Source organism: Felis catus, chromosome A2 (genome assembly GCF_018350175.1).
Source record: "Felis catus isolate Fca126 chromosome A2, F.catus_Fca126_mat1.0, whole genome shotgun sequence".
NCBI classification, from domain to species: domain Eukaryota; kingdom Metazoa; phylum Chordata; class Mammalia; order Carnivora; family Felidae; genus Felis; species Felis catus.
In genome coordinates this window covers 43,403,244-43,424,917 of record NC_058369.1, presented here as the reverse complement: position 1 = coordinate 43,424,917, position 21,674 = coordinate 43,403,244, and the positions used below count along the sequence as shown (strand labels likewise).

The 21,674-nt window shown below is 34.9% G+C and overlaps 1 protein-coding gene across 1 annotated transcript in view; it reads right to left on the bottom strand.

Moving 5' to 3' along the window:
- Positions 1 to 21,674, bottom strand: part of CNTN6 (contactin 6) — a 284,142-nt gene that overhangs the window by 34,121 nt on the left and 228,347 nt on the right. The window contains 1 exon segment of the mRNA XM_023249978.2: positions 14,113 to 14,240. Within this exon segment, the coding sequence (XP_023105746.1) occupies positions 14,113 to 14,240 (128 nt within the window).

Below are 21,674 nucleotides of genomic sequence, written 5' to 3'. Positions count from 1 at the left end.
TTTTGAGAGAGAGAGAGAGAGACAGAGAGAGAGAGGTGTGTGTGTGAATGCGAGTACATGGGTGTGCTTGTACATACATGCCAACAGGGGAGGGGCAGAGAGATAGGGAGAGAGAGTGTCCCAAGAGGCTTCTTGCTGTCAGTCCAGAGCCCGATGTGGGGCTGGATCTCAGGAACCATGAGATCATGATCTGAGCCGAAATCAAGAGTGGGAGGCTTAACTGTCTGAGCCACCCAGGAGCCCAGGACCTATCACTTTTTGAAGATTATTCTAAATATTAATGACAAACATTCATGAAGAGTTAATAAAATTATTGAAGTTTAATATTTCCATTTTCAATCTCTTTTCATGAGATATAAATCATATAAAAACAGCTTGATCTAATAATCCTGTTCTGAAGAAGTAAAATGAAAGGTTTAATAAGATCTATAATGCTTTTGATGAATAGCCTTACTCAAATTCATATTGCTGTAATAGCCAAAGATGCTTCCAGAATACATCTTCAGTTATGAGCATCTTAAAACACATGAAAACTAATATTAAAAATTCTGTCAGAATTCCTCAGCATGATTTCTCTAAACACAAATGAGACTTCTTCCATGTATCAATTGCACATTATGATCCCTAACTACATTTTTAGAAGCTAGGGAATGGCAAGAAAATATGTAATTGGGTTTTCTTGACCATCCGGAAAATATTCTTTTGCGTCACTTTGTATTTGTTTCTTTCTTTTGTACCTTCAACTCAGTTGGAACTTTCATCTATGAGTAATAATCTTTCAGTGTGACTGTTCAGAATAGTAACTTCTCAAGTATTTCTGAAGTTATCAACTTCTGTCCAACAATGGACAAAAACAAGAAAAATCACCAAACCTTTCTTTACTCTGTACAAACGTGAGTCTGCCTTCATTTGTCTAATGACATTATAGGAAATGTTGCTAAGACACCAACATAAAGGAATCTAGTGTACAAATAGCACTTCAAACAGGTGACAAAATTCTCTGATATTGTGAAGGCTAGAAATGAATACTTGAAATTTGGTCCTCTTCCTAAGTCCTCAGAATCTCAATTTAACCTACATAGGAACATACTAACCCTTTCCATGCCTCTTATTTTTTCTTCCATTTACAAGCTTTGATCTGGGATATTTTATTGTAGCCATAGGGATGTCATCAATACTTCCTGTAGTGTACATTTGATAGTGATGGATTCTCAGAGGTTTTGTTTGTATGAAAGCATCTCTAATTTGTGTTCATTAGGGAGGATATTTTTGCTGGGAGTTGAATTCTTATCACTGTGGTCTTTCAGCCCATTAGAAAAGCCATTCCACAGACTTTCGGATTTTCTTATTTCTGTTGTTGTAACAACTGCCAGTCTTATTGTTGGTATTTTGAAGATAACGTATCTATTTTATCAGGATAGTTTTTCTTTTCTTTTTTGGTTTCACTACTATGTGCTTAAACTTTCCTTTGTGTTTACCCTAATTAGGGCTCATAGAATTTCCTGAAAAGGATGGCTGCTCTCATTTTCAGGTTTTTTGTTTGTTTGTTTGTTTTTAAATCTCTGGCAAATACTTCTTCAAATACTGTCCATCCCTCATTTTCTTTCTCTCTTCTCCAGTCCTTTTGGAACTACAGTATCACAATATTGGAACTATTCATATCCAATATATCCTTATGTCCTTTTGTTGTCTTTCTCATTGCATTTTCTCTCCATGTTGCAGTCTGGATATTTTCCGTTTACACACTCTCCATTTTCCTAATTCTTTTCTCTGCCACATCTAATCTGGTATTAAATCAATCTCTATTGTTCTTAATTGTAGCTTTTGTGGTTTTTAGCTCTAGACTTCCAATTGATTCTCTTTTATTGCAGTATAGTTGACACACAATATTATATTAGTTTCAGGTGCACAACATAGTGATTTGACAACTGTATACATTACTCAATGCTCACGATAATAAACAGTCACCATCTGTCACCGTACAGTGTTATTACGATATTACTGACTATATCTCCTATGCTGTACTTTTAATTTTCATGACTTATTGGTTTTACAACTGCAAATTTGTACCTCTTAATCCCCTTCACCTATTTTGCCCATCCTCCTCATCTCCCTCCCTTCTGGTAACAACCAGTTTATTCTTGTATTTATGAGTCTGTTTCTGTTTGTTTGTTCCTTTCTTTTGTTTTTTAGATTCTACATATAAGTGAATCCATATGGTATTTGTTTTTCTCTGTCCAACTGATTTTTAATACATGTCATTTCCCTTCTAAAATTTGCCATCTTGTCATCTATTTTTTAACATATTAATCACAATTATTTAAAACCCTTGTCTAATAACTTTCATACTCCTCTTGGCTGTGACTTATTGCTAATGTCTGATGTTCAGCTGGGTTTTGATCCCGGCTCCAGCTATTCCTGGTAATATTTTACTGAATATACATTGCAATGTAAATAAATGTTTTATTCGTTTATGTTTTTTCCAAGAAGATTTATTTTTCTAAGCAGGCAACTAAAAACAGCAGAATACAATCAGGACTGGATATGAATGGAGACTGAATATCAGTCTTTTTGATCGGTGGTCAATTGTGTTCTGTTTTTATTACCAGGGCAAAGTCCTTCCAGTGCCTCCATTCAAGGTCAGGTTGTATAGTAGGTTCGTTTTATCTGGAAAATTCTGAGCCCCAATTTTTGTCTTCCTTGCACCATGAAGCAACCAAAATTTCTGTTTGAGATATTTTCTGTGTTTGTTTGTTTGTTTTAATTTTTAAATTTTACAAATTCTTGATTCATACTGCTTGGGAAGTGACAAGTTTCTGGAGGAGAAAAACACTGGGGAGTGTTGTGATCACCTATCTGTGCTTTTCTTTTCTCCAGAATATTGTCCCTTATGTTGCAAACACCTTGGTTACTGTCATAATTCCTTGGAACTGCTATTTTTATTCATTTTTAAAAGATTTTAACAATATTTGGGGGCTGATACTGGTGTGAAAATCTACTTTGATTAGTCAGGAAAAAAGTTTCTCCAAATATTAATAATGTTTAATAAAAGACTGTGTGTAGGGTTGAAAATATTTAGGCCATTTATCTTTGGGTGTTTATACATTATATAACATATATATATATTTGGGTTTATATACATTATATAACATATATATTTGGGTTTATATACATTATATAACATATTTGGGTTGGTATAGTTGGGTTTATATACATTATATAGCATATATATATATATATATATATATGTATGTATATATATAAAATAACAATTGGAGAAAGAATTGGGTATTACTTCCTATAGAAGTAGAAACCCTTGGGGTGTCTGGGTGGCTCAGTTGGTTGAGTGTCTGACTCTTGATTTTGGCTCAGATCATGAACTCATGACTGTGTGATCGAGCCCCATGTTGGGCTCTGCACGGAGCTTGGAGTCTGCTTCGGATTCTCTCTCCTTCTCTCTCTCTCTCTCTCTCTCTCTCTCTCTCTCTCTCTCTCTCTGGGCCTCTCTCTCTCTCTCTCTCAAAAGAAGTAGAAACCCTTAACATAAGTGTTTATTCAATGTTTTATTCATAACTCTCTAATTAGTTTCAAATCCTACACCTTCTTTCAGGTGTACATCAGTATGAAGAGTGAGCAAATGAAACAACACTGAACTGAAGATCTATTAGAGGACTTCCATCGTAAGAGGCAAAAAAAATCTCATTTACATTTTAATAGCAATATTCTAGTTTCTAGAGGAGAGACAGGTGGAATCAAGACAAACACTCATGAGGTTGTATGACTGAGTTTCTCAACATCAACATTATTAATGTTTTGAGCCAGATAATTTTGTGTTGCGTGTTCGTATGGGTGGATTCAGAGTGAGGTAAGGAGGGGGCCCTGTGCATTACAGGCTATTTAGCAGCATCCTCCACACATTGCCAAAGGTCTCCTTGGAGGTCTCGGAGGCAAAACCAGCTTGGTTAAGCACCTCTGTGCTATAGCAATGCACTGGAAAAAGGATGGTAGTAGTTACAGTTTGGTAATCGCAGTGGTGAGAAGTAGTTAGATTCTGTACATATACAGATGCTAATGCCATTTGTTGGACAACTGGATATGGGGTTTGAAAGAAAGCAAGGTGTAAATATGACTACAAAGATTTGGAGTGGCAACTGTCAGTACAGACTGTTCTGAATACAGAGGGAAAGACCTAAATAGGAGCAAGTTTTGGGAGTAAGAGTTAGGAGGCCAATGTTAGCACATTGGATTGAGGTAGAAATGTGAATGTGGTGTATCAATTTGGAATTTGCTTACGTTTGGTGTTTAACATAAGAGGACAGAATAAGACACCAAATAAGTGGGAGTAGATATAGCAGAGAATAAATGCAAGGAAAAATCTCTGGCATACCCCAAATTTAGGAAATAGTAAAACTGAAAAAAAAAAACAAAACAGCACAGGAAACAAAAAAGAAGTGACTTAAGATGTAAAAGGAAAACCTGACAAATGCAATGTGCAGGCAGCCAAGTGAGGAATGTATTTCAAGAAGGATGTGATCCATAGTCTGATAGGTTAAGTAAATGAGGACTGGGACTGACTACAGTATTTAATAACGTGGAGGTTACTAGTCACCTTGTTAAGAGCAGTGTTGATGAAATGGTAGGGGGAAGAGGCTGGTGGCATTGATTTAAAGCAAAGTTGACCAGAAGGTTTGGAAAAAACAAGCTCATATAGATAACTTTTGTTATAAAGGAGAATAGTCAAATATGGCAGTAGCTGGAAGGGAAGCAGGGTCAGAAGAGGTCTTTTATTTAAATTATGAGAATAATAATACAAAAGTATTTGGTGGGGATGATGCGTTACACAAAATAACAGAGATGAAGGAGAAAGAATGTGGTAGAGAAAGAGACAGAGACAGAGTGATAGGGAGAAAGAAAATTGGTAGATTGATGTCCCTGAACACAAGAGGGAATCATATCTAGAATACAAGTGGAAGATTTGAGCTCCTGACCCATCCAAACTCTGCTTTATTGATTTCTTGATAAGTTTTGTTTAAGCAAAAAATAACTAAAGCTTGGCTTTTTGTAAATGTTGGTAGAGAAAAATAGTATCATTATAAAAAATAAGATATATAATATCCTGATGAAGGTAATTGATTAAACACAGTGTTTATTTTCAGTTCTTTAAAAACATTTAATAAATAAAACCCAAAGAAATTTTTTCAAAGATAAAGCCACCAAAACAGGGGTCAAAAGGAGAAACAAAATTTGAGAAATGGTAATGAAATGAAACGATTTCTAACTGATATACCATAAATATCAATCCTATGCTGGCCGTGAAGAAGGCTGAGAAGAAAATTTATTGAATGTGTCAACCCCCCTTTTGCACTTTATGAATAGAAAGCTATATGATTTCTACAGCGTTTTCCAGTCTCAGCAGAAGACTGGCAAAATTATTCTCCAGAGAGGATATGAAACAGAGGGTCTCTGAACTGCTGGGTATGAGCATAGTTGAAGGTGGGGACTCTTACTAAAAACAGGGAAATTAAGGAACATGTACATAGTAAGCGCTGAGATCCATGTCTTATAACATCATTTAGCTCTGAGGGTGCTGTCTGCTGCCCCTCTGCTCTCCAGGCATGAATGTGAGATTAGAAGTGGGGGACAGTTGTCCTAGGCATCTGATAAACCTAAGAGAAAACACCTAAACATAGTGTCTTTAAGAGTGAAGTCCAGCAACTTGGTCAGAGCTTTCTATAAGATTTTTAGTATTCCATTCTTAAATATGAGCAGACAACTAAGATTCACAAAGTATCTCGGTACACCTCTTAGTAAAGGGTGAGGATTAAGACAAAGAGAAGAAAGGAATTTGGGACCATGGAGGCCATGCAGGTAAAACAAGCTAGATAAAAGAAAAACTGAGCAATACTTTTATGAGCAATATTTTTAGACAGAGAGAGAAAAAATGCAAGATACCATATAAAGGAACAGTCAGAAAATAAAGGACACTTAGAGATTTGAAAAAAAATAGCAAAAACAAAAATTCAATAAAAGGTCTGAAAGACAAAGTAGAGAAAATTTCCCAGAAGATAAAACAAAAAAGATACAAAATGGATACTAAGAGAAACAAACAAAATATATAGTTCATATATACATGCATAAAAACTACATCTACTATCTAAATCTATATAAATATGTAAAATATAATAAACTACACACACACATACTTGCACACACATAAACTAGAGTACCAGTTTACGTAATCTAACTTCTTCAATAATACGGATTATAGAAGAGGAAATGGAATAAATTAATAAATTATTCAGGAAGATATTCCAGGAAGAAGGGTGCGAGTTTTCAGGATGACAAAGTGTACCAAATGCCCCATGTAAAGGCCGGAAATAGACATGCACCACCGCACATCATCATGCAATTGTGGCATGCTGGGAAAAACCGACAGAGAGACAGACAGAGATATAAAAAAGATGTCACACACAACAGTTCAGAAATCAAAATGGTTTCAGCTCCCAGAGCAGACTAACATCTCCAAATTGCCAAGGATAATGAATTCCAATCTAGAATTCTATTTCCAACTAAGCCATCAAGCAAATGTAAGCATAGAATGAATACATTTTCAAACAAGAAGGATCTCCAAAATTGGCATTCCTCTTGAATTCTTTCTCAAAAATCCACTGGAAGATGCATTAGACCAAAATGAGGGAGCATATTGAGAAAGGCATGATGCTTAGGCAATGGGGCTCCCAAACACAAGGTCAGGTTGATTTTTTTAAGGGAGACAACTGAGATAGAATTGAGGAATGAGTAATTGGCAAGTCCATAGAAAATGCAGCAAACAAACAAAACAAGAAAATTACTAACTCTAGGGAAAGCAAATACAGGAAATTCAAAGCTAATCTCTGAAATAAACCCTGTAGAGAGATAACAAACAAACAAGGAAATCAGTATGATAGAGTCTTTAATTTTCCTCTAGCAAGCCAGAAATGGAGGAATTGTTCATCTGTTATAATGTACTTTTCCTCTTCATATGTCTACTTGCATAAGGCTGGTAAGTTTAGTCAAGCACAAGTTTTATCCGCTCAGACAGATAATTTTTCACAGATTAAAAAAGACACACAGCACTTGGTATATTCTACCATAGGCAGTGTAATAGCTTAATTTCAATCTGTAAAGTAACCATGGTCAATATATTCCAGTTTACCTGCAGGTACTATCACCCATTTATCTTTCACCTCAATATTTAAATGACGTAGAACAAATATGAAAAGCCTTCCAAAATCCCAGAAGAAAAGAAAGAACAGTCCAGAGAAAGTAAATGTCTAAAATTCAAGTTGTCTCAACGAGAAAACATGTCTAAATATCATGCAAGGTAACACTGAAAAATTCCCTAGCAAGTAATAATGTAAAATGTAAACACAGATCTTTTATATCAACAAGTAATCAGAACAGAGTCTGACATCTATTTAAAAAGAACATGCACAGTAGAGTATGCTTAATGAATTAAATACACCAACTACTCAGTTTCGAGGCTGTTACTATGTAATAGGCAATGACTATTTTTGGCATCACATTTATATTTCTTATAAATAGATAACATTCACTCAGTCCTCCAACTGTAACTCTGTGCTAGGCTGTAATAAAACATCAGGTGGAAGAACGCTGTAGTTTTATAGGAAATGGAATTAAGAAATTTTATTTTGTTTGGTGACAGAATCTAGTAGCAAGGGGATGTTTTCTTCTGGACATTTATGTTGAGGTGAGGGGAGGCAAAACGAGACAATAAAAGCTAGAAGATGCGAATCAGGGTGAACTGTATTCATCTGACTACTTTTTTCCCTTTCACCACCACCCTCCTCCAGCACCATCCCTCACTTAGGCTAGAAAGAATCTGCCAACTGCTTCCTTGAGTATTCAGGATCCAGACACTGAAGACAGAACTTGCACCTGAGGGTCTTTTCCATCCTAATGAAGCACATTATTCCTAAAAAATGGCACCAGAACATAAGTGACCACTGTTCCACTTTAGAACGAGATGGCTTGAGCAACAGAGAAGTATAACAGTTTCTTTTAGCATCAGGCCGGAATCAAAGACATACCAAAGAACTTCTTCTACTTCCTAACCAAATACTCAGGACACACATGTGTACACGTTGGGAAAGGAGATTGAAGACAAAAATACTTACAGTTCAAGATATTTTTCTACTGCACAGACTACACCTACTCTTGGTAAAAGTTTTGTTCTTTTTATGTATGTATGTATATATCTATATCTATATATCTATCCATCTATATAAATATATATATAGATAGATAGATATAGATAGATATAGATATAGATATAGATATAGATATAGATATATAGATGGATAGATATAGATATACTTTTGAGAGAGAGAGAAAGTGCACATGAGCAGAGACAGAGAATCTTAAGCAGGCTCCCTGTTCAGCATGGAGCCCCATATGGGGCTTGATCCCAGGACCCTGGGATCATGACCTGAGCTAAAACCAACAGTCAGATTCTCAGCTGACTGAGTCACCCAGGCACCCCTGTGTTGTTCATTTTTAATAAAATCAGAAAGCAGATACCTAGTGGTTTAAGACAAGTGAAGGAAGCCAGACGCCAAAGCATATATATATTGTATGATGGCATCTGTGTGAAGTCAGTGGCAGAAAAGACTCCTAACAATGGTTGCTTCTACAAGTAGGGTGGGAGCAGGAATTAAAGGATTAAGATGGGGCATAAGGGAAAGTTCTATAGGGTGATGTTAATGTTCTATATTTAGTAGAGTTTGGGATACACTGATTATGCATTTGCCAAAATTCAGCAAACACACTTATGATTTGCATATTTCATTCGATGTAAAGTTCATCTCCAATGGATAAGAGCATATAAATAGATACCGAACTCTAACAAGTGAGAGCTGAAGTATTTAGGGAAAGGACTAATCTTTGCAGGTTACTCTATTTTCCTTTTCGGGGCACTCTAAACAATGCCATGTGAAACTGCATGTGTCTCAGGTAGTTATTATTACATAAAGTTACCGGAAGATAAAACAGAGGAAGGAAAAAAGTTCTGCCACTTACTAAGACAGGGGTCATGGTCAAGTAGTTTTAGTAATCTATGTTTCAGTCTCCCCTTGTGTAAAGGAGATAATAATTATTGGCTTCCCAGTGTTCTGAGGGATCACTGAGATGATGTTCATAAAGCACCTATCACAGTGCCGGGAACACAGTATATATTTGATAAATGGTGGCTAATAAAAAGTGGAATAAAGAATACAACACCAATAACTATAAAAACAAAGTCTTCAAGATGTCAGTAATAAAGCTAGTTAGTAATAAAGCTAGTTTATCTAATTCCAAAGTCTGTGCTTTTCAATTCCTTGAGGAGTGGTCTATACTCATCTGTCTGGTTTCCTTCACTTTGCTTAAAAGACTAGCTATCTGCTCCTTATTTTTATTAAGAATAAACAAAACAAAACAAAACATTAACCAGTTTTGATTCAATTTGTTCAGGGGAAAATATCTTGAAGAGTAAAAACAAACCAAAGGAGCAAACCTGTAATTCATTAATATCTGTCCTTCACATTATGTATTATACAATATATATTTTGAAAAATAGCGGCTTACTATTTTATCTGAGTGATATGTACTACATTTTTACAAGACTGTGGAGTGAACTGTTACAAAGACTAAAATAACACCGATATTGTATTTGCTTAAACAGATTTTTTTTTGGGGGGGTTGTTTGTTTGCATTTCTACTTGCACAGATTATGGAATTCAAGTGTCAAGAATTCACTCAGAAGTATTTTCAATATTGGTGGGGGAAAGAAAATTCCTAGCCAGTGTACAAATTTACTATTTTTTTAACCTGAAAAATGCTTCCACTAATCATTTTTAAACATTCTGAGGAAAATATTAGCAGTACTGGGAGACTTCTCTGCAGTGGTGCTTTTAGCCACTAAAATATGACAGATATTCCAGCGTCCCTTGTCATTTCGGTGAAATTGTACTTTTGGTTTACTCAATAAAGCTGAGCTTCTCAATAAAGCTGGGCTCAACACCTGAAATCCTTTAAACTACCTTTTAAAGCCACAAAGCCTCCAATTATCTACCGATCTTGGTATTTCTCTTAGTAAATGTAGAACCATAATGGTGCACACCATCATTCCGCTGGAGAAAATGGATAGGCCATTCTCTATGCTGGTATAATAAAGACTTCTATCACAAAGAATAAACAACTAAATGAGCAGCAATAAACTTAATTTGCACATTAGATATGCTTTTCCAAGTTCCGACATTTCAGTTGAAAATAATGCTAAAGCAATGAGGCCTATAATTGAACATCCAAAACTTCTCCAGTGGGGAAACAAAAACAAATGTTGCCTGCAAACAAGATCATTTTTATAGCCTGCTGTTACCCTGCTTTTTAATAATTTTTCAAATGCCAGATCAAATAATTTCCTGTTTTATGTGATCTTCATATACCTCTTAGTGTATGTATACACTGTCATTTTAATCCAACTCCTCCAAAACGAAAGCACTTAAACTCTCTCTCTCTCTCTTTTTGATTTCCTGTTTGTGCCTATGGAACATGTCCTCAGATTACACTGGGCAACTTCTGAGGCTCTGGTGAGGCTGCTGCTAATTACACTCCCAATGTTTGAATGGAAAATTGCTTTATCCTGCTGCATGAGTGAAAGAGAAATCTCTGACATACAGTGCAGATAACTTCAGAATCCTCTTAACACAGATAAGCCATATCAGCTAAAAAACTAAGCTGGAAAATATCTGACTCTTGTAACTATTATCTTTTTACATGTTATCTAACAACAACATTTCTTGCATGACTGAGGCTGATAAGTAAATTCAAAGAGAGATGATTGTTTTATCAGCTTTGCTGAAATTTCTCATTTGCTCCTTACCACCCTATTACCAGGAAGGTCACTATATGCTGATTTTGGTGTGAGAAATAAAATTATATTTGACTCTGTAATGACAATCAGATGAACATTACAGACTAGAAAATACAAACACACACATACACACAAATCTCAAATCATCTTAAACAATCAGATGACTACCCTCAATAGTCAAGAAAATGGTTGAATCAATGAGTAATACTACCGTTCTTTCTCAGATTAAAGCTTCAAATTTATAGGTTGTAAAATAATAATTTTTTGTCAGTAATAACTTGAACATTCCCACTTGAAAGAGAATGAGAAGATATGCTACTGACAGACTTATCTTAGACCTGTATTTACATAGCAATCCCATAGTGTAATAAAAATTATACATACAGATCAATAAAAAAATAAAAATTTCTAAAGATGCTTTTATTTGTACAGTATACATTTTGTGTTTATGTAGTTACTTTTAAATGTATGTATTTGTGTTACTATGTATGTATGTGTTTCTTTGTGTGTGGTTCTTGTCCATGGCAAGAAAGCAAATAGATTCCCTTTAGAACAGAATGTGGGTATTTCATGAAGGTTAAAAATAACAAACACAATTTCCTTCTCAGTATTAGATATAATTGAGTGAACATTACTTGATATTCATGCATGTTGATATATGTTTTTTTGCATATGTAGATGATTCTCTTCTTTGTGCTGAAAATACTGGAATAGTGAGTTCTCTCCATGAAGTCGTAGGATTTTCACATAGCCCCACACTTGCTCCCCATTGAAGAGCAAGGAGGTCTCTATGTATTAGAAATACATGACTACAACCCCTAAAATAGGGAAAGTGAAAGCACTTAGAAGTTCATTATTTCCCTTTGATGCTCTTTATTGCAAAGTATCCTAAGCTTTACCCCTAAAAAACAGAAAGTTTTCATATTTTAGAGCAAGGGAGTCAGAATGGAAATTATCTAAGAATGAAAGAGTGTAGATAAAATCATTTCACTCAATAGGTAATTATCTATTGAACACATACACTTCCCAGGACATTCCTGCCTTCTTTATGCTTCTTTCTAAAGGAAGGAAAGATGGGGAGAGGACCACAGACGTAACAAATAAGTGAATTATAGAGTATGTAAGAAAATGAAAAATGCTACAGAGGAAGGAAGAATGCAAAAAAATTAAGGTGACCAGGAATGCAGACTAGGATCATTTTTGTTCCAAGAGACCCAGCAAAAGAACACTAGAAACAAACAAAACTAAGTAAAGTTTTTGTGTTTTGTTTTGTTTTAAACTGAGCAACCTTATTTAATTTCTCCCTTGTACAGAGAGTGGAATACTTGGGGATTATGGTGTATTTAATTGACTGTTCCAAATTACAGAAGAAGCTGTTTGTATCCTAAGAACTTGGAACCTATCTAGCAAAAAACATGGCTGTTACATATGTGAAATACCCAAATGCTCCCTTGAGAAGTAAGCACAGTTCAGATGCTCCAGAGTTCCTCAAATTTACCTGAGTCCGCTCCTTTTGCTGTTCTCCCACTCAGCACTCAAGGACAGCATCATGATGCCAAATGTTTGAAATGTGATGAAGAGAAACTATTCATTCAGTCCAATATATCCATTAGCTTCCCCCCCCTCCCCTTATTCTCTGAGATGAAGGGTTCTCAATCACTGTATTGTAGAAGCAAAACCATCGGTCTACCTCATGGATCACCAGTGTTCTACGGAAACTTTCACTGAGAAACTACATTTCTACTGCTCATATCCTGTATCATTTACATTTTACATCTGAATTCCCTCTGGATTTCTCCATATTTGGGAAAATTAACTATGATGTTGCCCTCTACCATATCTTAACCTTCCACTGTGATAAAATGAATGTATACCATGTACAACTTCTTAATTTGAAACAGAGTAATGAATCTCCTCTTTTTTCCCTTAATGGACATATCATTTCTTTAAACATAAAGCATTTATACATTTCAGTAAATTATTATTACCAAATATTTCCTGGAGAGATATCCTATCATTAGATAGAGCGATCGCATAGTCCTTGAAATGTGAAGTCCATCTCTGTCTTAAAAACCTGATGACAATACCATCTTAAGGAAGTCAAGTTTTTAAAAACGTGTGACACTGGTTAGATTTTGACACAAGTTATATCAATCACATTTCCCCTGAGTGTTTCAGACAATTGTCAGCAAGTATAATGTAATATGCTTAAGACAATGTTGGCAGAAATATCTTCCAGGGATAAAGGTAGGTATTTTTTTTCCTTGAGACATTTTAAGGGATAGCTGAAGTGTAGTAGCTAACTACTTTTAATTTAATATATTTATTTTTAATAGAAATGATGACAGAGCACCAATTGCTGAATGTAATTATTTGGGCTTAATTAGCTGCTCAAACTACTTTCTCAAGACAGTCATTTTAATCATCCAGGAGGCAAGGAAATGATAAAAGTGACATAGCTTCCAGTAAACATACGAGTTTTATGAACTGAGATTCAACAAAGTAAAGTGGCAAAGATGGGGAATAGATACTTGAATACTAATTATGTCCCTCGGTGATATATGGAGTTACATTTGGATTGACAGTGGCTTCAAAGTCTGAAGAATGGAGAATGCAGTTTTCTCATCACAAATTAAGTGAGCTTATATGTTAACTGTGTTGGGAATATAATAATGACTTTTACAGACACAGATATTTTAATTTCATTCTCTTTGAAACAAACTACTTATAAAGTGTATGCAAGAGAGTCTGCATTTAACCAGCTCTGCACCTAGAGTTATATAAATAAATGAACTGGTTATGTACTTGGCAATCATATATCCAGGTAAAAATTCCACGTAAAATGAGAGCTTCTGAAGGAAAGTGAACCAAGAAAAATATTATCAACTGACTTTATCAAAATGTCCATAGCTTCCTACAATAAGGCATTTATGAAAATTCAAATGTTTTAGGTGCAGTTGTTAATTCTGTTTAATTACTCACTGACAGCATTTCAACTGCCAAAGTATTCACATCTACCACGTATCCCACTGGCAACGTAAACATACTATTAATGAATATGAGAACACAACTCTTAAATAAATTGTGAAATCAAATATTTTACATATACACTATGATACAGGTTTGACACTATGATAGAGACTGTGATATGCATACATATCTCCAATGTTCATCAAGCACAAATGAAGATAATAAAATACCTTTTACGACTAGGCTGCCAGTGTTCTTTGCGATGCCAAACTGATTTGTAGCTGTGCAAGTGTATGATCCGGCATCTGACCTGGTAACATTATATATCTTGAGGCTGCCATCCTCTGAGAGAAACACTCTAAAAATAAAATGCAAAATTAACAGAAGTAAGGCACTTAAAACTAAGTCTTAAGCGTTTACTTTCATTTTAAAACATTACTAAAACCACGGACATATTCCTTTCCTTTATTCTATTCTTGCCTGTGAGCATCTCTGAATCTCCAAAGTAGAATAAATGACATTTGCTTTTAGTCTGACACAGTGTTGTTAATTATACTATCACTTGAATTATCACTGTTGATTTTGATGCCTATTAAAAATAAAATGGATACTTGATACTACAATGCCCATTTGCTTGATTAATAACAAATTCACTGAACATTTTGAGAAGTCACCTCCCTGATGAAAATTGAACCTGATGTTAGAGAAATGCAAGCTAATTTTCATATTGTTTAGTTGTGGCTTTATAAACCAGTTCTTGTTTAGCTCTTTCAGTCACCAAACAATGGAGTGCTCAATGACAGTGTTTGCCACAACTAGTGAGTTGGAGGAACCATCGACATGGTTCCAAAGCCAAAGGGCACAGGCTTACCCTGTTATGCAGCTGTCGCATAGAAAAAGGTAAGAGCATAAAATTAATGAAGTCTTCATGAATCAGACTGAACTAAATGGTCCTAAAATACATGCCATCATACAGTACATTATGAAGGGACAGCAGTTTAAGAAGCTCTAATCTTTCATAAAATGATTCTTAAGTTTTCTCTGAAACTCAGAAATAATCAAAAGCAAATATCAGACCACTGTTGTAATCAGGGAAACCCCAAGATTGGTCTCTTGACAGAATCACCATCAAATATTTTAATAAGCAGAAAAAAACTGAGAAAAATGAAAGCATGTGACCAATTTTATGTCTTAAATTTAAACAACTTAAAAAAATAGCTCTTAAAACATTAGTAGGTAGCCAGGGTTGTACAAAAATAAGTGATGAAGGCTAATTTGTAACAACAATAATTTTAAAAGAAATACAGACATGACCATTGGCAAGCATGCCGTATCTATAAACAATACCAAACAGTATTTGTTTAATTGCAAACCTATCATTGTGTCTAATATGTGTATCACACAAAATGTAGCTAATATAATTAACTGTCCACTTTGAAACCTAGAGAATATCAGCCAACTACAATTTTTAGGAAGACAGGTTCTGATGTCAGGTTTATTATTAGTGATGTGTTCTACATTCTGCCATCAAGTGGGTAGCAGGGGCCACATCTGGGTTTAGAATGTTCCACGGCATATAATCAGATTTTTGTATAAGTCATTATCTTGGAGTGCTTCCCAACAGCAGACATTTGATATCTCATTTATTTTGTGAAATGTCTAGATTTCTTGATCACAGTTTACACTAACAATGGAATCATACCATTAATGACATAGTGGTAAATCTATTCTACTATGCAGCAAACTCCTGGCCAAATATAATTCTGTGTCTGATTTAATTAGGAGAGGTCAGTGTGAGAAGCATTTGAGTACATCACTTACTTCTAGTATTTAGGAAAAACTAGGATTTTTCAACAACATAGCAATGTTAAATTTTGGCCAATAAAACAATTTAAGTGATATAAAATATATATATATGCTGATATCTAAACGCCATCATCCAAATTTCCAAGCTAGAAATGCCAATGTTTATATGTCATATAATTTTTCACATAGCTTTCAGAAAAGGACAGTTCATATAAAAAGTGGTTTAATATTACCCTGAGTCCACTACCCTTTTCAGGCTCATGGTAAATGTTCAATAATGTTTGTTAAATTGAATTGAAATTGTCATCATTGAAGTTGATTATTTTTATTGAAATCCTTTTTATTAATATTATTTTAATGTTTATTTATTTTTGAGAGAGAGAGAGAGAGAGAGAGAGAGAGAGAGCGAGTAGGGGTGGACCAGAGAGAAAGGGAGACTCAAAATCTGAAGCAGACTCCAGGCTCCGAGCTGTCAGCACAGAGCCCGACTCAGGGCTTGACTTCACAAACCATGAGATCATGACCTGAGCCAAGTTGGAGGCTTAACCAAGTTTCTGTGAAATCTTAATCAGTGAACCAATATTTCTCAACAGCCTAGACTGTTTGAAAGAATAAGAATGAAGAGTAGGAAAAATTACTATCTGCCCAAAATTAAAAAGCTCTTAAGTATTAGAGAATGAATTGAAAGTTATATATAATTATCTCTAGCACTCATCCTCTATCCAGAAGCATCCATAGTAATTTGCATTAAACAAATTCTCCACGTTTTTTTTTTCTCATTCTGCTTGTTAATTATGACGTTCAAGAAATTCCTGTTGAGTCATCATTAGATGCCCTTAGAAGAGTCATATTGTGTTTGCTTCTCAAATTTGGTCTCATCCCAGATCTCCTGAATCAAACCTTGCATTTTAACAAGATATTCACTGATCGGTCCACAATAAAGTTTGAGAAGCAGTGATCAATCAATTATAAGTTAAACTTTAGTCTGTAAAGATTATCTTTATTTCTAAGAAACCATACTTTGTTTACAAGAGCAATATGCAAAACTGTATAAAAATAAAAAAATGTTAAATCTAGATATTTTAAAAGTAACCAAACTAGTAACCACACTGATTTATCACTTATTAAAAACAGATAATTAAAAAAATCATTCAGTAGCAATCTAAGATATAAAAAGAGATTTAACTATAACTGGAAATCTTATAACACAATAAATAGTATGAGTATCTCAACTTATTTAATTTTTTCAAACAATAAGAAGTTAAAATACAGTAAGAAAACTTAATCTATGATAATATAGATGGAATCAAACCACATAATCAGAGCCCTAATTTTATGCAGAATAATTGAACCAAAAATAGTAAAGAAAAGTGAGAATTTCCAGCCCTATTACATATTAAAATATGGCTTACCAGAAATGATTAAAAGAAAGAAAGAAAGAAAGACCCAACTAAGATTAAACTGTACTAAACAGTTGACATTTTCAGATAAGGAAGAATGCACCCATAAAAATTAACTGTAACATTTTAATTCATGGTTTTGGTAATATTCATAGAGAAAGATAAAGTTTGAATTTTTCTATTCTGCTTTTAGAATATTCTGGAAGATAGTTTAAAATGGTATCTGGAGGGTTGGAAAAGACATATTAATAAAATACATTAAAATATTCTATCTTGATTTCATATAAGCATCTTTAGTGTTTAAAACAAAACACAGCCACAAGTAAGGTAAGCTTAAGTATCAAAAAAGTGATAAAATATTCTAGTAATAAAAATAAAGATTTTTTGAATAATTAGCCAAGAGAATATAGTTATAGAGAAGGAAGCATAAGGCAATAAATTGATTTACTATATAATATATGTATGTATATTCATATTAGGACTTACTGTAGAAATTATACTGCTAATAGACAATAAAAGCATAACTGAAAATATGTGAGCATCATTTAATGTGGTACAGCTTCTGAAAATTCATTAGTAATTTACAAACAGAATAGAGAGTCGAGAAACAAACCCACGATTATATGCTCAATTAATCCATGACAACAGAAGCAAGAATATGCAATGAGAAAAAGACAGTCTCTCCAACAACTGGTGCTGGGAAAACTGGATGGCTACATGCAAAAGAATGAAACTAGACCACTTCCTTACACCATACACAAAAATAAACTCAAAATGGACTAAAGACCTAAATGTGAGACCTAAAACCATGAAACTCCTAGAAGAAAATATCAGCCGTAGAAATATTCTTTTAGATATGTCTCCTCTGGAAAGGGACACAAAAGCAAAGTTAGACTACTGACTAGACCAAAATAAAAAGCTTTTGCACAGCAAAGGAAACCATCAACAAAATGACAAATCAACTTACTGAATGGCAGAAGATATTTGCAAAAAATATAATCCAATAAGTGGTGAATACCCAACATATATAAAGACGTTATACAACTCAACACCTCCCACAAAAAGATAATCCAATTTAAAAATGAACAGAGGACCAGAATAAACATTTTTCCAAAGAAGACACACAGGAGGCAACAGAAACATGACAAGATGCTCAACATCACTAATCATCAGGGAAATGTAAATGAAAACCACAATGAGATATCACCTCACACCTGTTCCTAATGGCTAACATCAAAAAGACAAGAAATAACAAGGATGGGAAATAACAAGTGTTGGTAAGGATGTGGAGAAAAAGAAACCTTCGCACTGTTACTGGGAATGCAGAGTGGTACAGCCACTTTGGAAAACCATATGGAAGTTCTTCAAGAAATTAAAAATATAATTATCATATGACCCAGTATTTATTCTATTAGGTATTTACCCAAAGGAAAAAAAAAAGCGCAAATTCAAACAGATATATGCACACTTATATTTATTCCAGCATTACTTCTTTTTTTAAAAAGTGTGTGTGTGTGTGTGTGTGTGTGTGTGTGTTGAGAGAAAGAGAGAGAGACAGGGTAAGAGCAGGGGAGGGGCAGAGAGTGAGTGAGACACAGGATCTAAAACAGACTCCAGGCTCTGAGCTGTCAGCACAGAGCCCAACACAAGGCTCGAACTTGTGAACCACGAGATTATGACCTGAGCCAAAGTCAGACACTTAACCAAGTCACCTAGGCACCCCACAGCATTACTTCTGATAGCCAAGATAGGGAAGCAACCCAAGTATCCATCCATAGAAGAATGGATAAATAATGTGTGGTATGCATTACTCAATGGAATATTACTCAGCCAGAAAAAAAGAATGAGATCTCGCCATTTGCAACAATAGGGCTGGACCTTCAGGATACAATGCTAAGTGAAATATATAGTGTAAGACAAACACCATATGATTTCACTCATATGTGGAATCTAAGAAGTGAAACAAAGAAAGAAAGAGACAAAAAAAAAAGCCTTAAATACAGAGAACAAACTGGTGGTTGCCAGAGGGGAGGCAACTGGGGGTGGGTGAAATAGATAAAGGGAAATAACAAAGAAACTCTAATACCAATTTAAATATACAAATAGAAATGGAGCAATGCTAAGACTTTATTCCTTCTAAATGTATTCAGCAAATACTAATATCTATTGAGTTCAAGACTCAATGTTAGATGTTAACAATAGAAATAGAAAACTAGGGTGTTAATTAGCAAGGATACACATCTCTATGATTAAACACAGTGGTCAAAATTGAAGGAGGTTATGAACTATATTTACAAATTGACTCTGCACAGGTCCTGTACTAATTGTATAATAAATACCAAATCGCTGAATCTTTAGGTCAGATGGGACTCACAATTGTTACCATCCCCAAGTTTCCTGATGGGGAAACTTAGACACGGAAAGTAGCAGTAATTTGCTGAAATTACCCACTACGTATTGTAGGGCCAAGATTCCGATCTCTCTTTTTCTTTAGAACAGGAAGCAACTACCTGAGCAGGTGCTTTTTCACTTCAAGTTTCTAAAGCATAGTTTACTGGTAGTATAGTTCCTAAAATCACAAACCTGAGCAGTTTACATATTTTATATATGTACGAATCTTTGCATAGAATGATCTTTAACATTGGAGATTCTTCTTTTTTTTTTTAATATTGGAGACTGTTAATCTCACCTTCAGGGTCCATATGCATATTTTCTCAGGGTTCTAAATGTTTGTGAAATCTTAAAGGCAAGTTTGATATCTCCCACATTGGGAGAGTGTTAAACATAAACATGAGATAATAATGATGGCAATACTAATACTAAGAATTCTCTTTCTTCTTTTCTATGCCATCCTATGCAGTAGGGTATTAGCAAAGTTATTAGCAAACATGAAGTTTAGCGTCAAACTGCTGTTACTGAACCTGGGCCCTAAGATTTAACATTTGTAACAAATGGCCAAGTTACTCAACGTGCCAAGTCCTCAGCTTCTCACTTGTACCTTGGGGATATTAGTATTATCTGTGTCAGAGTTGTGAGAAGTAAGTGATGGAAACTATTGAAAATGCTAGCACTATGCCTGACTGCTAGTTAGCAGGCAATAGGTAGGTTTTTAATGAACCAGTTTCTCATTGTTCCAAAGAATATAGGCACTTTTGTAACTCCATGAACACTGACAACATTGTTTTTTGTCACACTTCACTTTGAACAAAGAGACTCCAGAGGTGTATGCCAGGCGTTTTGAAAGGAGCCTAATGCCAGAAAGACTGTTCCCAGCATTAAGTTTCACTGCCTAAGAGGCTTCGCTGAATTCACGCAACCTCCTGTCTGTGTAATTGTCAAACTACTCTTTCTGATCCACAATGTTCTCATTTTTATTTTGGGATGGAAAATAGGGTTGCTATGATAATTGAATTAATTAAATGCTAGCTATTAATCTCATGCTTACTCTTCATCGATACTAGTCTTTTGCCTTTGCTCTACTGCACAACTCAGACTAGAAATTTTTCTTTAAATATTTGTTTATAGTGCAAGAAAGAGAGAGAGAGAGAGCACATACCTGTGTTGGTAGGAGCAGACTAGAGAGTGAGAAGGAGAGAGAGAATCCCCAGCAGGCTCCATGCTGTCAGAGCAGAGCCTGACGCAGGGTTTGATCTCACAAACCATGAGATCATGACCTGAGCCAAAATCAAGAGGCAAATGTTTAACCAACTGAGACATCCAGGTGCCCCTAGGATTTTTGATTCTCATTTTGACTCTTACTCATGCCTGATGTCTTAAAATCCTTTTGTCTGATTGGATTCAGCAGCACATTTTGAGGTTTTCACTAACACATGGTTATCAGTCCCTGATTGTGTTGGATTTGGCATTATGTTCTGATACTCAACTTACACTGTATGTATATATCCTCCTTAACACTTCCAATATAATCAATTCACAGTTTAGCAATAAACACCCTTCCTCCCCCTCCCAAGTCTCTATCCTTAAATATTCACTTAATTAGAATATTTAAACTGTTCACACAATCGAATAGAAAACTTTCCCTAGGGGCACCTATATGGCTCAGTTGGTTAAGCCTCCAACTTCAGCTCAGGTCAGGATCTTGCTGTCTGTGAGTTCAAGCCCCGCGTCCAGCTCTGTGCTGACATCTTGGACCTGAAGCCTGCTTCAGATTCTGTCTCCCTCTCTAGCTCTGCTCCTCCCCACTCAGGCTCTGTCTCTCTCTCCCCCCCCCCTCAAAAATAAATAAGCATTAAAGAAAGAAAAAAAACGAAAGAAAAAAGGAAAAACTTTCCCTATATTACCAAAGCTTAGTACTCTATTCAGATGATTAAATCACAAACTAAGGCATTTGCATTTAAAATGTTCTGTGAAAATTAGAATTTAAAGACATTTACATGTGTAGATGTATCATCACTATTCAACATTTGAAAAATTAATAGTTGGCATTTGTAATGTACCACATTATTCCTCTAATTGCATTCTGTGCATTAAAAAGTTAGAAATTCAGAACTACAAGCTGTATCTGACAGTCAGGTGACATTGGTAGATTTTTATAGTGGCATGAGAAAAATGGAAAATGTGGAAAA